The sequence below is a fragment of the Ascidiella aspersa genome, chromosome 2 (genome assembly GCF_963924565.1).
Source record: "Ascidiella aspersa chromosome 2, kaAscAspe10.2, whole genome shotgun sequence".
NCBI lineage: Eukaryota > Metazoa > Chordata > Ascidiacea > Phlebobranchia > Ascidiidae > Ascidiella > Ascidiella aspersa.
The window spans coordinates 33,814,415-33,831,974 of NC_139448.1; the positions used below are offsets into that span (position 1 = coordinate 33,814,415).

The window sequence follows — 17,560 nt, forward strand, 5'->3', positions numbered from 1 at the left end:
GGTGCTGTTGTAAAACCCCACAATACTCCGACTATGCTTTAAACAGGTGTCTTTTAGTGCACGTTAAAATAATATATTACGATAGCATGTTTTTATTCCAGGTAAAAAAAAACTTTGGAATAATTTTTTGTTTGTTGCAGCTTGGAAAGCTTTTTAACAGAGCTCGACGGATATTTGTGGCCAACGACACTGAATTATTTGTTTTGGATTCCAGCAAGAATTTGTATGTAAATGAAGACATTATTACAGGTATTCCATAAAGTCTAATGTGATCTATTGACTTAACCCTAAAATGATTTTAACTCTATTAAACGATTTTTGTCACTTAAAATGGCGATAAAAACTAATTTTTCTCTGTCGTTTTGTCATATTAGGTCGGTTTTAACGGCCTTGCAAATTACCATTTATAACAACAAAGTTCACATTTCAACGACTTAGAGATGTGCGATACTTGACATTTTATTCCGGTACATATACCAACAAGCAAAATTGATAAAAAACAAGTATTTTTGCAGGTTAAGATTAGTTTAGTTACCTCCAGTTGTTCACCTAATACAGTATTTGTTTTTATTTACTATTCGAGGTTGAAATCTCTGCGTTAGGTTGAAAATTATGGCTGAAATTCCCACATTGATGATGTATCGGATCGGCACCGATACCACTCTATATAGTATCGGACTAGCACCGACACTACTACTTTGTATTAAGTTTCGGCGCCAATACTTGTACCTGAGTCTAAAACACTACTTTCCCCTAAGAATATCTGTTTTTGTTTTTGCATTTTCAGACCTAGCTTCCACAAACTGGGTTTGTCCCAATTCAACTTTCCTCACCACAATCGGTTGCGTCAGCCCACACGCTGTAGCATTGGAGCAGGACGACAAGCAGCAAGAACGAGAGATTTGTCGGGAAAAAGGCGCCACCGCTATAGTCGAGGATAATGTGGACCCGAGTCTGTTCGACGAGTTTCGTTACGAAATGAACGGTACGTTGATTGTTTTCCATTAAGTGTTAAATTAGTTTGTAAAATATAGGGTAAATTTTTATGTGTTTCAAGTTGCAAAACCGTGCGTTTTTACTTTAAGTTGATCTTACAACTTTTCAATCTGTAATAAACTGCAATACTTCTGGTTTTTGTGTATGTGTTTCCAAAATTAACATACAGATGTTGAAAAAAAAAATGCCTTGCTTCAATTAACCTGTTATTCCGTTTAAAATACTTATAGAACTTGTCAGGTATCTATGTTATTATCCTTACTTTAAAAAGTCGAAAAGGCCATACTTTACCAATTTTTTTTAATCAAACGATATTGGTAACGTCTAAAATTATTTACACGTGAAAATGTTAAGGCGTGCACCTTTAACAAAAACATGAACATAATAAATACTCGATTTATCTTTGCACAGACTGGCTGCTGTTCGAGGGCCGCCAATACCGTTTCTTCGCCACTCCGTTCAACCGAAGCGCGGCGAGCGAAAAATGCCGATCCTTTAGCGACCACAATGCACACCAAGTGGCGCACTTGGCCATGCTCAAAAGTGGAGAGCTCCGCGATTTCGCGATCCGCCTTACACAAGCAAAGCTAGCCACGGACGCTTCCCACGCCGTAAACGTTTGGCTTGGAGCTGGAAACAACTCTAATGGTTTTTGGAGCTGGCTTGACGGCGAGGGGATTCCCCTGCCTCCTCAACTCACTACGCCCCCCAGCGGTGGCTACAGCGGCAGCGGCAGCGGCGACTTTGAAACAACAACAGCTGTTACCCAAGGGGTTTCTGGAGCCCCCCACTGGTGGGGAAGCACCTGGGACGGGGGCGACTTTGTCCCGGAACCGAGCGGCGCCGGGGAGTGCCTGGCACTCGGTAATCGGATGAGCGGAGACGATTCGTACGGATGGAAGGCGCTAGAGTGTGAACGAACGGAGTTCTTCTTGTGCGAGAAATGTAAGGCTTCGGTTAATTGGTTTATTATTTGGGATAACGATTTCTATTCACCGATTGGAAAAAGATGATTATAAGGTTGGCTTTTATTGGTAAGTATGTGTATTTTTACGCCATAATTGCTAAATATTTGTACTTGACGGTAAACTCAAAATTGCAACACTCCAATTTTTAGAAATAAATTTACTTATTTGGAGAGTTTACAGTTGAATTTTATTGATTTAACTACTTTGTTATTTAACACATAGCAACGAATTGCCCATTTTCTGTTTATAATATGTCGTGGCTTTTTTTTGCATTTCGCATGGTTTTAATTGACAATTTAGTCTTTGAATATGCTGTTTCTGCCAGGCTGTTTAGTCGACAAAAACATTTGTTTTGCCGGAAGAAAATTTGTACAATTGAATTTGGTCTTTGTGTGCCATTCTGACCTATCCTTTTCCATTTTACGAAATGATGTAAATATTTTATTATATTTTTTTTAGATTACCATAATCCATTTGCAACGTTCTGTAAATTTGCAGTTATAAAGTTGAAAAATCTTTTTATGTAAATGTGTAATTTTATATTTAACACCGACATATATTGTCGCCTACCATCCGCCTTTTTCTAAAATATCACTTAGATGATTTATATATATTTTGCATGTTTGTATAATTCTACAATTTATGCTAAAATAATACCGTCAGAATTCCTTTCATTGAAACCCCGATTCACCAGATAAGGTAGACTGGGAAATTTTTCCCGACACACAGTCGATTGCGACCGAACAACCGGATGCGATGGTCCTGGGTTCGATTCCCGCCTCGAGCTCTAGTCCCGCTGACGAATGTGCCTCTTTGTGCGAGCAACGAGCTTACGAAGGGTGCTTTACCTTCACGATTGCCTACGATGCGTAAGTTGAGTTAAGTTGATTTTATTGTACTTCATATAAACGAGAAGCGTTGTAATGACTTTAGCTAATGACATGCATTGACCTAAGTGCACCTCACAGATCTATTGATCTATTGATGTGTTGCCTGGTTGAGCTTACTCTATTTCTTAGTGCACTTAAGTAACTGTTTTTAAAAACTTGACTTTAACTTAAGTAGTTTTGAAAAATAGGACTTGACTTGAATTAAGTCTTTTGAACAAATGACTGAACTTGGACTTAAGTCATTGAGTCGAATGACTTGAGTTAAAATTATTTTTTTTATTTTAACTTTTTTTCGTATACACAGACTTATGGATGCCCGATAATATCGAATCGGAACCGATACCCGGTCCCAAGTGGTTTATCTGTACTCGTCCGATATGAGGGTGGTAGTAGTGCCTATCCGAAGGCGAATTTATATGAGAATTTCAGCCAGAAAACTCCATTTGAACGGTTCTATTTATTCTGTTTGCTTGCTGGGGCATAGTAATGACGTCATTTGGTATCGAATCGGATCGCGATACTTTTTGTCCGAATTATCGGGTATCGGCATCGGAATAAAATGTCAAGTATCGGATATCCGTACGAAGGCCCATCATATAATCGCCTGGGCAAGAACCCACGGGCGCAAGATTTCAAGTTGAAAATTGAGCTTATTTCAGCAGCTTAGTAATGTTAACCATTTAAATGGCAAAACCAAAAAAAAATAATTTCAAGAGTCTTTTTCACTTCTTTAAAACAACATTAGGAAAAAAATGAGTTTGGATTTTTGCCATTTTACTCAACCAAAGTAGCGATGAGCTATCACATGTGTAAAGTAATTGTACCAAGTCGATTCAGTTAAGTTTAAAATTTCATTTACAAAATAACGTGTTTGAATGAGAGATAATACTTCTAAGCTTTTCGGCATAAGCGTGTAAGAAAAATATATAAATGTACTACATTTATGCTGTGCCTATTATTGTAGCAAAGTATGGTGTTAAGGTGGAACTGTTAAAACATCGTGATTTCGATGAAGGAATATATTTATAGATTGAGAAAATAATTTATTGTCAAAAGGTTTGGAGCTGGGAAGTGCTACGGTGGCAGTAATTTCGAAAGTGTATGGCTGACTGTTGAAAATCAAGTTGCCGGAAAGCTTATGGTCAGAGGTAAACTACAAAATTACAGGCTTACTATCTGTTAACGACTTGCCGTAAGTCCAACTTAACTGAATACTGTAAAATTAGATATATACCTAACATACCTAAAAAAAGTATACCTAACATACCTAAATAACGTATACCTAACATACCTAAATAACGTATACCTAACTTATTTCTTTTTAATTGCATGTTAGCCAAATCCATGTATTTCGTCAAAGGAATATATAATCATTAAAAGCCAGGTGGAACTGTTGAACGACAAAATAGGATTGTATTGTTGACAAGATTTTGCGCCAGCAAACTTCATCAGGTCAAATTAAGAATAAAGCATTCTTGCCTTCAACTGATGAAGTTCAAGACTTGTCAACATTACAATACACTTTGTCGTTCGACAGTTCCTGATTCCTAATTTGGAATAAGGCGAATACGGCCATCGACAAATATTAATAAACAGTTAATTTTTATTTTAAATTCTTAACTTAAAATGTTGTCTTAATTTCAGACATCAAAACCTTGATTCCAACAGAAAAAGTCCCCGTTGTCCGTGAAAGAAACTTTACAATCCAGCTCGGTAATCAATTTGAATTGTTATAAACACCATAGGATCAGTAGGAAAACCTTAACCAGAGCATAACTTACATGGATAAAATGTGTATTTGTTTATTAATGGCACAGTAACGTATTGTAAAAAAAACGTAAATGCTTTCTCAGTTATACCTAAACTCTTGGAATGCAACTGTCGTATACAGTGCATTAAGATAATTAATAACGTTTCGTAATTATGTGAATTTTGTAATCAACTAATCTCCTAGTAATTATTTCGGTATATTTGATAAGTTTTGTCGACTAACATGTCTTTTCAGAAGCATGAGTGTTATAATGACTTGACTTGGGTAATTGAAGACTTGGGCTGGACCTTGCCTTGAAAGGTTTTGTAAACGACTTGACTTTAGCCATTTCAAATAACTTGTTTACAACACTGCACCTCATAGAGCAGTAGACCGCTATTCCTTTAAACAACAATTAACGTTTATTTAATGCTATGAAAACTGTTGTCAGGTGAAACCAACGTACTAAGTGGATGGAAATGCAGGGAAGGGATCACTTTTACGATGGAAAGCTGTCGTGCGGAAGGTTGTCATTACGACCTACAGAGCTCAACATGCTACATGAAGTTCATTCCTATGCAATGTAAGTTTAAGTAGTTGATCGTTTTCAGAAGGCAAAATACCAACGTATTGAAGAAGTATATACAAGAATACAGCTGGTTTGGTTTAGTTCGCCCAGTGTAATCTGGGCAAATTTTAAGTTCGAAAAAAAGCGACAAAATTGTAATGATGGCGTTCTCTCAGTGGTGTTGCTATTGTAAACGCTAGTTATAAACTGATTTATCAGACGTATAACGGTGTTGGTATAAAGTGCACCAACTTATAGTACAGCGGTTCTCGAACTGGGGTTGCGCATAATTAATCTTATATATTATTTATTAAGTGTAACTTATACAAACCCGTTGCACATTTTTTTTACCGTTAAAAATAATTTGACAGTTTGTTTAAAAGCTAGTTTGTTTGACTACTGATTTGAACGTTAGGATTCCGACAGTAATTTTCTTAAAATTTGTATTTATTTTTCCTATTTTTTTAATATCTCTTTTTCAAAAACATTCTCCACTGTTTAAGGAGAAAAGTTTGAGGTTTAAGATCCTTTGAAACAGTATTTGTCTTAAAAATTCCGCGTCAACAACCTTAACTTTGCTGCAGTCAACCTCACCGACCGCGGTTGCTGGAAGGATGACGTCAGCAATCCGCTGATGACGTCACTGGAAGGCTTCCTGCCCTACTTGGACGGCGCCTACTCGACGCGGAAGGACGCTCTGCTCAAGTGCTCGGTGGCGACCAAGTTGAAAGGCTTGTCGCTGTTCGCTTTGCAAGATGGCGGAAGGTGCGTGGCTTCCAACCCTTCCGACCCGCATTTCGCCTCATTGGGAGCTTCTTTCGCTTGTAAGAGCGACGGGAGAGGCGCAGTGGCCGCCAACCACGTCTACGAGATACAAGGTGAGCTCTTCTACTCACTAAGTGTGTCAGAGATTTGTCTTGAAAAGTTTAATATAACATTTGAGCTGTGGAAACCACCAATAGGTCTACATTACAGGATACTAGGTGAGTTCACTACTTTCACAGTTTGTGATAAATTTTCTTTAAAGTTTCGATAGGATATTTGAGCAGTGGCATACAATCACGTCTACGAGATACCATGTAATAGATTTGTCTTAACGCGTTTAATATACTATTTGAGTTATGGAGAACAACTGGGGGTTTGCGAGATGACAGGTGATCTTTTCGGCTTTCAAAGTTTGTAAGATTAGTCCTAACACGTTCAGTATATTTTGGGTATAGGTCGGAGATACCAGGTAATCTTTCCTACTTACATACTTTGTTTGAAAGCTGTTTCAAAAATGTTTTTTACGTATAGTTTGAGCTTTCAAAAAACAACTATATGTCTACGAGCTACAATGTATTTTGTATCTATTTTCACAGCAAACCAGGAAGACTTGCGTCGTATAACGGGTCCGTTTACCCTTCAACGCACCCTAACAACTGGGGTCAATGCTCAAGCTGTTGTGTCAGCGCGGGATATTGTGCCGATGTACTTGGTGTACAGTGCACCTGCTTTAAGTCCTCCCTACGTTGTTTCGATGCGATTGGTCAGCGAGGATCTAGTACTGCGATACAATTACGTACTTAACATGCTGAGATTCCAACCTTATTTGCCGACGCCCAACCAAAACACGTTTCTGCTAAAGGTACGAGAATTTTGCAATCCTTTATTAATAGGCTTTGTTTATTTTGAATTTTAAAAACGCTTTTGCGTATTGTTTAACTCGACTTGACTTAAGTGCAGCTAAGTCACTGTTTTCGAATGACTTGACTTGACTTAAGTCATTTGAATAAAATGACTTGACTTAAGTGCAGCTAAGTCACTGTTTTCGAATGACTTGACTTGACTTAAGTCCTTTGACTGAAATGACTTGACTTAAGTGCAGCTAAGTCACTGTTTTCAAATGTCTTGACTTGACTTAAGTCATTTGACTGAAATGACTTGACTTAAGTGCAGCTAAGTCACTGTTTTCAAATGACTTGACTTGACTTGACTTAAGTCATTTGACTGAAATGACTTGACTTAAGTGCAGCTAAGTCACTGTTTTCAAATGACTTGACTTGACTTGAGTCATTTGACTCAAATAACTTGACTTAAGTGCAGCTAAGTCACTGTTTTCAAATGACTTGACTTGACTTAAGTCCTTTGAATAAAATAACTTGACTTAAGTGCAGCTAAGTCACTGTTTTCAAATGACTTGACTTGACTTGACTTAAGTCATTTGACTGAAATGACTTGACTTAAGTGCAGCTAAGTCACTGTTTTCAAATGACTTGACTTGACTTAAGTCATTTGACTGAAATGACTTGACTTAAGTGCAGCTAAGCCACTGTTTTCAAATGACTTGACTTGACTTAAGTCATTTGACTCAAATAACTTGACTTAAGTGCAGCTAAGTCACTGTTTTCAAATGACTTGACTTGACTTAAGTCCTTTGAATAAAATAACTTGACTTAAGTGCAGCTAAGTCGCTGTTTTCAAATGACTTGACTTGACTTAAGTCATTTGACTGAAATAACTTGACTTAAGTGCAGCTAAGTCACTGTTTTCGAATGACTTGACTTGACTTAAGTCCTTTGAATAAAATGACTTGACTTAAGTGCAGATAAGTCACTGTTTTGGAATGACTTGACTTGACTTAAGTCCTTTGAATAAAATAACTTGACTTAAGTGCAGCTAAGTCACTGTTTTCAAATGACTTGACTTGACTTAAGTGATTTGACTGAAATAACTTGACTTAAGTGCAGCTAAGTCTGGGACTTGAATTGTTCAACCGATAACTTGGACTGGGACTTTACATGTTATTTTTGCGAACGTCTTAACTTGGACTTGTGTTATTATGAAACATGCCTAGTTGTAACCTTTCCTATCTGATTTAATTTGTGTTCCAAATTAATTTGTGGATTTGAACCTCGGTAACATTCCTGTAAGGTAAATTCCTTATAAAATTCTACATTAAAATTGGAATTTCAATTAGCCTTTTAACATAAAAGTCAATTTCATCCTAATAACTTGGAAAACATTATCATTGCACTCATGAAGAAGACCACGTTTACTTATTTGACCAAAGTAATGATGTCATTTAGTATCAGATCGTACGGCCGTGTTTTTTGTCCAAAATATCAGGTATGTATATCGAAATAAAATAGAAAAGTCTCAGAGATTCCTAGTTGTAACCTATAAGTATAGAACATTCTCAAAATTGACCTTTAGCTGCTTCCTTTTTGTTAACAATGTTTTGTGTTCAAAACTGCAGCGCGAACCAGGTGGTTATGTGTACGAATCGATGGTGCATGCCAACCATTACTTACACGCAAGGACGGTCAACACTCTAGTGATCGTGCCTGGCTACAATGAAGGTGGTCACTTGTTCATGCACCGAACAGGTAAACGGACTTGAGCCAGAATTCCGCAGAATTGTTGGTGTTTCTTTGTGTTAAGCACTAAGAAATACTCCATAACTATTTCATTGAACTAAACAAGTCGTTACACCTATATGTTTATATATCTCTATTTTGATCCTTCTCAAGGTATGTTTATAAAGTTAAAGCCAGGTCTATTATTAAAGAAAGGCCTGGAGAAATGACTCGGCCTCCAAATGGTTTTAAATACGCCGAGAAGAAATTGGCGTGCAGTGAGACTCGAACTCCCGACCTTAGTCATTTTGACCCAGTTATGCAAGTTTGACGTTCAAGCAATTCTATGACGTGTTGCCCAAATTGCAATTTCATACATATAAAGCCTTCTAGCTGCCCTTGCGTATATTTGACTCGCATTATTCTATAAATTTATTTTATTGTAGTAGTGGTAACTTTTTGCGATCGGCCTGTGCGTATAGCATACTAACCAAAGTTAACAAGATAAAGGCCCGTCTAAAACAAAATACATTTACGAATTATCAGTAGCTAACCAAATGATAAAAAATACTTTCAGCGAAAACTGGGTTAAAATCGTTTGCCAAGACAAAATGAAAACTTGACGCAAATCAAAATGCAATGTAAACATCCTGAAAGCTGGTATAGTGCGCCAAAGAGAAAAAACAATACATAAAGTTTACAAGATTTTGGAAAACGATGCGAAATAAAAGATTTCAAGCACGTTTGGCCTGTACCAACCCACAAAAAATATTATCAGCAGCTACCAAAAAAAGAAAAAATTGTCATCAGCAAAAATAAATTGTACTTGTAATTTGTAGACTTGATGCTTGATAAAAAAAATTGCCACAAATTGACATTTAAAAATCTTCAAAGCTAATAGTACGCCCACGAGAAAAACAAAACATAAAATTCACAAGAATTCCAAAAGCGCTGGAAAATAAAAGTTTTAAAAAGTTTTTTTTAACCTTTTTTAGGCTATCAGGCCAAAATGGGCTTTTGCGTTCCAAAATTTAAGATTTATTTGAAACGTTCACAATATTTGTTTACAACATTTTCGCAGAAGTTCAAGATTGTGACCAAAGGCGCCAATATCGCATCCGTACAATGGTTGATGGAATCGCTGGAGAAAATTGTTTGTCAAATGATCAGTACTGCTATCAACCAACCTCCGACAACTACCCGGATTGCTTCAACAAAATTAGACGAGGTTTGTATTACAGAGAAAATGCAGTGCAAGCCCATACGTTTGTTTGTGGCAGTTTTTGAATTTGTTTCAGAGAAAAAAAATGTTTTCTACTTACATATTAGAATATTTATGGCTATTTTCTATTCCAAGTAGATGATGAATTAAACTTGGTTAACCCAAATAGACTTTAGTAGAACCTTAATTTCCTTGAAACTTGGTAATTCTTAACGCAATAAAAAAATATATTTTTAAAAAGGCAAGTATTTTATTTTAATATAATTTACTTGGCGTGAACTTTGGCGTATTTTTATTAGGCGATCTATCTTAAATAATAAATACATATTTTGCAACAATAGTGTACATCTAACATTTCGTGTTAATAGAGAAGGTCCCAGTATTAAATTGAATATTCATAAAAAAATTACTCTCCTAAGTATGTTATTTGGCCTACTTTAGCACGTAATTTCTTCCTTTTTTACTTAAATTTTCCTTTTTTACTTAGGCTCTTGTTGTTGTACCATAATGCAAATCTATTCAGGTAACAAATTGTTACTACGGGTCAATAGCTCACAACTAATTTACATTTCCAGTCCATTTATTATAAACATTGATTTCCCATTATTGTTTTCAGTTGCCTAAATGGCTTAAAATCTGTAAGTCATATAGTAACTAACTAATAATTAAGGTATACTTCAGTGGTTCTCAACCGGGGTACCGCGGCACCCTGGGGTGCCATTGCTAATCCTCAAGGGTGCGAAGGGATATTTGAGAATCGTTAAGAATCTAAGTTTTGCTCAACTCTTACAACTTTTTGTGTAAGATTAGAGTGGAATACATCCAATCATATCTTCCTACGTTGTGTAAAATTGATGTGTATTGTTCCAGTTTCGTTTATTGTGACAATCTAGCGAATTAACTAAGGAAAGTCTTGTTGGGGTGCCGCAATCTATTTATTATTTTTAAGGGGGTCTCAAGCCATAAAAGATTGAGAACCACTGGTCTAGTAAATAAAAGACGTAAAAGGCCTGAGTTAAGGCATTCAAACACCGACTGTTGTTGCAACAGTGTCACTTTTCTACGCAGTCTAACTACTTCACAGAAATAGCTTTCCAGTAAAATACTAATTTTTCTCAGCTGGACCCCTTAGCGACGAAGGTTGGGGCAGCGCTCCTAACCGAACTTACGAGTACGCCTTGATAGGACTCGACGCAATATACTCTCAAACTCCTGCCTATTCAAGCGGAACGCTTAACCACGCACGTGCCGTGTGCAAAACCGAAGGCGGCCATGTTGCTTACGTCGGCCTCGACAATGCTACGGACTACAAGTGAGCGGTGTTTTGTTTGTTTGCTTGTACCGTGGTTTGTCGGGGGTGTTCAGTTTTGTTATGTCTTCCGTTAGCTTATTTGCACTTCAGTAAATGTTTTTAATGACTCAGCCTAATTCATTTAGGCAAATACTGAAAGGTTTCAATTGTATATAGTTTGGTAAAATTTACTTTATTTTCCTTTCTCTTTCGTGGAGCATTTTGCGTATACTTCGTTACAGCAATAAAACAATTTTACCAACTTTAGCAGTTTAAAATTTCGTTTTGGTGTCAATGACAAACTAAACTTTAATTGATATGACAATGAATTTGTTTCATCTACCAAAAAATCTTGAGTCGCCTTGTTTCTATCTGAATGTAAATTTCTTCCCAATCGTTGTTCAACTTACAAAAACGTTTTCTAAGTTTAAGCTAGCTTTCTTATCTCATCTTCGTTTTGTTAAAAACAAATAACTTATGATTTATCCTTAAGTAAAATTATTTCAATTTCACACCCTGGGCAACGTAAAAATCTCCAACTGTAGCAAAAACTCCGCTTGCAATATCTTAAATTCCCATAAAAGGCCATCTCCAGTGGTTGTCAATTTTTTTCTTGCGACGCGTTTGAAAAAGTTTGTTTCCAACGAGAACAATTTTTTTAATCAATATTGACTAACATATTTTTGTGTCTAAAAATCATATTATTAGTTACTGTAGTTTTCTTTGTTTATATACCGATAAGTGGATAGCACAGACCCCGTGCAATAAAACACAATATACGCTGTTTTAATAAGCTAGAAAAGTTCACACTGTTTAAATCATCAAAATCGTAATTAAAAAAACCTTTCGAGCATATTGGTTGGAGGTTGTCGTAAGCCGTAGTAAATATCAAAGCTCATACAGAAGTAGGAAACCCTGTTTTTTTTATATTACTGAATTGCAATTAAACCGCTCTGTTATCCGATAAATAATTTTCTATCTTAAAAGTAGTTGGATTGCACATGTTTGGTAATAGTAATATATGCAAGCCTAAATTACCTCACTAGAGTTTAGATACAAAACGCAATCGTGCCACGTACAGTTTGAGAACCTCTTTGCCTTGCACAGTTTCATAACTGACGTCGTGCTTGGTGTAAATGCAACCTCCACCTTGGACAACTTTGCGTGGATAGGGGTCAACCATAACGTCACTCAAGGTCAATTCACCACGTGGCTCGGTTACCCAACAGCCTTTGTACCTCCAACCAACCTCTTTACAGCTGCCACCGGAGAATGCGCCTATTTGCGGGTTGGCTGGCAAAACGTGCAGCCAAATGTCGTCGAATGTGGTGTAGCCTTGCCTTACACCCTTTGTCAACGTTTGACAGGTAAGCATGTTGGTATATGATCACTCTCATTGTTGTACAGTACATTTTATAAATGGACGCCAGCCATAAGACTGAAATAACAACAAAAGGAATGTCGGAATGAAACAGAGTTCGGAATAAGGCCAATATAGGACTAATACTTACAGTCGCATAACGCTTATACCGAAATAAAAACATGCTTAAAGCACGAAACGCAAAGTTTGCAAATCAAAATGTTTTTGAGTACCATTGCAGTTTATTTAAGTTATTTAACTTGCTCGACAAACGTACAAAAAAATTTGCTTCACAATCGTAGAAAAAAGGATTACACACCGATCAGATCAATGGTCTTATAATAGTCGTTAAACTTATTTTGCTCAACACACGAAAAAATTTCTAATACACACCGATCTAATCATTCGTTTTTCTTTCCAGCCGATTGCAACATCGACCGGTCGTTGCGGCAATCTTGCGGCGACAACTCGTTCACATCTCTCACCAAGCAAGAGTGCTTCGACCTGGGTTGTTGCTACGAGGAGTTTTTGGATGGAACTGCCACCTGCTTCACTCGGATATCCAAAATGATTGGTAGGGTTTAGAAAGTTTGTAACGCATTTTTTCAAAGGAAATGTAAAGAAAATTTTTTTAGGAATTCAACAAATTAAGTTATAAACAGCTTCAATGATCATTTACAATATCCGGATCCACGAAGATTGTTGTGATTCTAAACCGTTATAAAAACACCAATTAGTTAATTAATTAAGGTGGATATTTTTAACCATACATAAAGAGAAATTTGATCTATAAAAATAAAAAAGCCGCTGGTTATTTGAAACTGTTAAAGTAAACAGTTTAGTTGAGAAAGGTTTCAAGAATGGCAAACATTAACAAGGATCTAAAATATTATCGAAATAGGATATGGGCTAATTGCAGATCACCGAAAGAAAGGCACAGTAATACTGTTGAATACATTTGTCCAAACTAGAGATACACAGCTATCTGAAGCAATACAAAGGTTGAGCTGAACATAATGCGATAAACCTGTGCGGCTAATTCTACCGACCTGTCGACTACGTACGTTGCTCTAAAGAAGATATGATACAGTTGAAACGTTGTTGGATGTAATTCAAAACTTAATTCAAAAATTAAAAAAATTAAAAATATACTGAACGACAATTTTCAAGTTCAAAACGTGTTGGTTAATTTTGTAAACAATTTTGACTTGGCCCAACCTGCAAGTTGTGACAGAATCGTGACTTTTTTTCCAAGTCGAAAAATAATCGCCCTAGTAATCCCAAGCGTTTTATACTGCAATGTTAAGTTTTTACAGAACAATTTTTTTTGCACGGCCACTACTTAGTATTTCCTTAACAGTGTTAACCCAATGTGACTCTATCTTGTACCGTATTGGTATTAGCTCGTTAAAAAGACTTAAACCCTTACCTACAGACTTTACCGTACGTTGTGGCTAAAAACAATAATATTACTATTTTTATTGGTGAAAATAACGGCCCAGATAGACGTAGAAAGCGACATGCTTTATTGTTTAAACGTTTCGGCAAATGCTCATGCCATCATCCTTTTCTTGGAGGTTTTTCATTGTGGCATTATTTCTTGAAGGTATTCATTATGGAATGAGCATTTGCCTAAACGTTTGAAACAATAAAGCATGTCGCTTTTTACCAGGGAGTCGAACCGTTTGACTTTTACGGTTCAGGTCCGGTTCGGGTTCAAGGATTTTTGCAGAATCCGGTTCAGTTCCGGTTTCGGTTCGGAGTAATTTAAAAGTTCCAGTTCAGTTCCGGTTTGACCATCGTTATTTCAAAACCGGTTCATAAAGTTCCGGTTCGGATACAATATAATTTGCGTTAAATCTCAAAATGTGAGTCGATAAATGTAGATAATAATGTTTGAATTGTAAGTCATTTAATCCAAGTTACGTGACGTAATAAAAAAAAGCAACTCATTATTGAAATATCTAAAAAATAAAAAATGAACAATTTTTTTATTCAATATTCATATTTTTTTTCATAAAATTTTGAACATGGCGTAACTTGACTCTGTAAATAGAAGTTGTGACGTCATGCAGGAGCGAACCGCTTTTATTTACAGGTTCGGGTTCGGTTAAGGCTCAGGTACTTTCAAAATATTCGGTTCAGTTCCGGTTCGGCTCCTCAGAATCTTACATAAAACGGTTCAGGTTCGGTTACGGTTCGGAAAAAATTGACCCAAAACCGGTTCATAAAGTTCCGGTTCGGTTCCGGTTCGACTCCCTGCTTTTTACGTCTATTTGGGCCGTTATTTTCACCATTAGACTTTTGAACAGATCCGTATATAGTGTTCCAAAAATACTATTTTTGTTTTTTAGTATAGTACCACTGAGCACTAGACTTGAAGTAAAGTTGATCGACACGTATCTTGGTAGTAGTGTTGTGTGTTTGCAGTGCGTGACGAAAAACCTGATGAACGTCTCGTTTTGTGCGCCACCAACTACAGCATATGCGAACAAAACGGGAACGAATGTCACGTGGACGCCACGTGCATCGATCAAGGTCACCTCTACCAGTGCGTCTGCCACGAGGGATTCACTGGCGACGGAAAGGTGCTTGCTTGCTGTTTGACAGTTGTTTTAGTTTACAAATGTACGCAATGTTTTGTTGTTACTAATACTGCCCTTTCTTGGAATAGTTTTAGAATTGGAAACTTATATTTTTTAGAGATCGTCTTTAGTTATGAACTTTGATTATAAAAGATAAAGTTGATAACCTGTACTTTAGAAACTTTGACGTGTCTTCAATAACTGCACAGGCTGTCCAGTCGTTTTAAAACTTGTAATTTGAAAGAAAAAACAACAAAAACAGTTAATCCGTTCTACCAAGTAATTTCAGGATATCGACATTGTTTAAACCATTTTTATTACTGATTGTCGTGGCGTTTTTTCCTCAAAATTTGTACTTTTACTTTTTCTTCAGGTTTGTGTGAAAATGTTCAGCTGTCCAGATGGATGGGACGAATTCAACTTGGCTTGTTACATTGTGAAGGTAAGGCTTTTGGTGATGCCTACATTTCGTATGTACCATGAGGCAATCCATTTTAACTGTGCGTAACAATACCAATTGTTTCAGTATGATGTCACACTGTATGACGCACAAGAAGAATGTCAAAAACATGGAGCAGAGATTGTATCCATCCACTCAAACGAGGAACGTGTTTTTGTTACAGGTTTGAAAAAACTTAGCCATAAATCAAGATTCTTGGAGGTGGTATTCATTATTGTCGAAACACTGGTTTAGAGCTTGTGAATCAAAATTAACTATACTCACACTTATATATCTCCTCTGTCACCAAGGCTATACTTTTTTTTACGTTATACTTTTTTTTTTACCATTTTATTATAAAAGTGAGCTATTTATCGCAGGTTTTGCACATAAAACAATTAGATTGATACTTGTTTTTTTGTTTGTTATTTTTACTTGAATTTTTGCTCATAATTGGACGAGTTTACCTATATCAATGGTTTATCGTTTTATTATTATAAGAATGGTTTGAGTTGGATATGACTTGCTGTAATAGTGACTTGACTGGGACTTTGGAAAACTGATGACTTGGACTGTGACTTTACTTGCTAATTTTAAAAAAGACTTGACTGGGACTTTGGAAAACTGATGACTTGGACTGTGACTTTACTTGCTAATTTTAAAAAAGACTTGACTGGGACTTTGGAAAACTGATGACTTGGACTGTGACTTTACTTGCTAATTTAAAAAAAGACTTGACTGGGACTTTGGAAAACTGATGACTTGGACTGTGACTTTACTTGCTAATTTTAAAAAAGACTTGACTGGGACTTTGGAAAACTGATGACTTGGACTGTGACTTTACTTGCTAATTTTAAAAAAGACTTGACTGGGACTTTGGAAAACTGATGACTTGGACTGTGACTTTACTTGCTAATTTTAAAAAAGACTTAACTGGGACTTTGGAAAACTGATGACTTGGACTGTGACTTTACTTGCTAATTTTAAAAAAGACTTGACTGGGACTTTGGAAAACTGATGACTTGGACTGTGACTTTACTTGCTAATTTTAAAAAAGACTTGACTGGGACTTTGGAAAACTGATGACTTGGACTGTGACTTTACTTGCTAATTTTAAAAAAGACTTGACTGGGGCTTGACTTTTTTACAACACTGGGAAATCCTCTATTATACGTAAAGTATCGGTGTAATTTCTAGGTTTAATGTCATCGCCCCTGATCACCTCTTTGTATATCGGCTTACGGTTCGACCCGCTTTCCAAGGAACTTTACTGGACTGATGGATCCGACTACGTAAGGATGGGTGCCGTGTTTGTTTGTTGTTCTTTGTTTTGAAGTGATTTTTCTAGGCGAAACTAAAATAAACTTTTGAAGTACTCACTAATGCATTGCCTATGGTTTGGTATTTGTTTAAAGCCACAACAATTGTAATATATTTCACGTATTTATTCTCTAAAATTAGACTAAGACAATCAATTTATTGCGACGCGACAGTCTTAATAAATATTTATTCAACTTTGATTTAAATAAAAATAAAGGAATGTGAATTATGTCTACCGAAACAAACTTGCCATTTCATCTATTTTTTTTATAAATAAAACAGAACAAAAGTTTTACCGAAACTAATCAAAAATCAAACATTTTTTATACGAGCAGGATTTCATCTTTAGTGGTTACACCGGCGATGCAATTTTGAGGTGTACAAAAATCACTGCACACGGAACGTTTGCTGGGTCTTGCTTGGCTCTGTCGGCCTACGGTTGCAAACTCAACATAACACGTAAGCTCCCGACACATTCCTACACAATTGTGCATAATTGCGATCTAGTCTTTCAAAAGTTGTACTGGCCAACGACAACGGCACACGAATTATATTAAACCTGAAGCCTTTAGAGGGGCAATCTGAAATAATTTAATAATACATTTTTAAAGTACGTAAGCCGTTGTGTTATACCTGTTTTTTTTAACGCTTTTAAAACTATAATATCGCGCTGTAATTTATATATATTTAGAAGCAATCATAGATCGCTATGATATCACGCGCATGAGCTGGGTTTAAAACACGATAGCGTTTAATTTCTCTTTGAAAAATGAGCTTGGTAAAAGCAATGACAAGCTTCGCTGCTGTTTGTATCTGTCCGCTACATCTGTAAC

At 36.4% G+C, this 17,560-nt stretch overlaps 1 protein-coding gene across 1 annotated transcript in view; it reads left to right on the forward strand.

Annotated features, from left to right (window-relative positions):
• LOC146165421 (uncharacterized) overlaps positions 1 to 17,560 on the forward strand; it is a 91,993-nt gene that overhangs the window by 3,285 nt on the left and 71,148 nt on the right. The window contains exons 5-23 of the mRNA XM_083380922.1: positions 141 to 249; positions 788 to 985; positions 1,408 to 1,941; positions 2,659 to 2,833; positions 3,911 to 4,002; positions 4,499 to 4,567; positions 5,056 to 5,187; positions 5,757 to 6,155; positions 6,534 to 6,715; positions 8,411 to 8,540; positions 9,592 to 9,738; positions 10,852 to 11,044; positions 12,131 to 12,390; positions 12,805 to 12,957; positions 14,814 to 14,971; positions 15,342 to 15,422; positions 15,495 to 15,591; positions 16,605 to 16,699; positions 17,063 to 17,186. Coding sequence (XP_083237048.1) covers positions 141 to 249; positions 788 to 985; positions 1,408 to 1,941; positions 2,659 to 2,833; positions 3,911 to 4,002; positions 4,499 to 4,567; positions 5,056 to 5,187; positions 5,757 to 6,155; positions 6,534 to 6,715; positions 8,411 to 8,540; positions 9,592 to 9,738; positions 10,852 to 11,044; positions 12,131 to 12,390; positions 12,805 to 12,957; positions 14,814 to 14,971; positions 15,342 to 15,422; positions 15,495 to 15,591; positions 16,605 to 16,699; positions 17,063 to 17,186 — 3,328 coding nt within the window. The remainder of the gene's footprint in view (positions 1 to 140; positions 250 to 787; positions 986 to 1,407; positions 1,942 to 2,658; positions 2,834 to 3,910; positions 4,003 to 4,498; positions 4,568 to 5,055; positions 5,188 to 5,756; positions 6,156 to 6,533; positions 6,716 to 8,410; positions 8,541 to 9,591; positions 9,739 to 10,851; positions 11,045 to 12,130; positions 12,391 to 12,804; positions 12,958 to 14,813; positions 14,972 to 15,341; positions 15,423 to 15,494; positions 15,592 to 16,604; positions 16,700 to 17,062; positions 17,187 to 17,560) is intronic.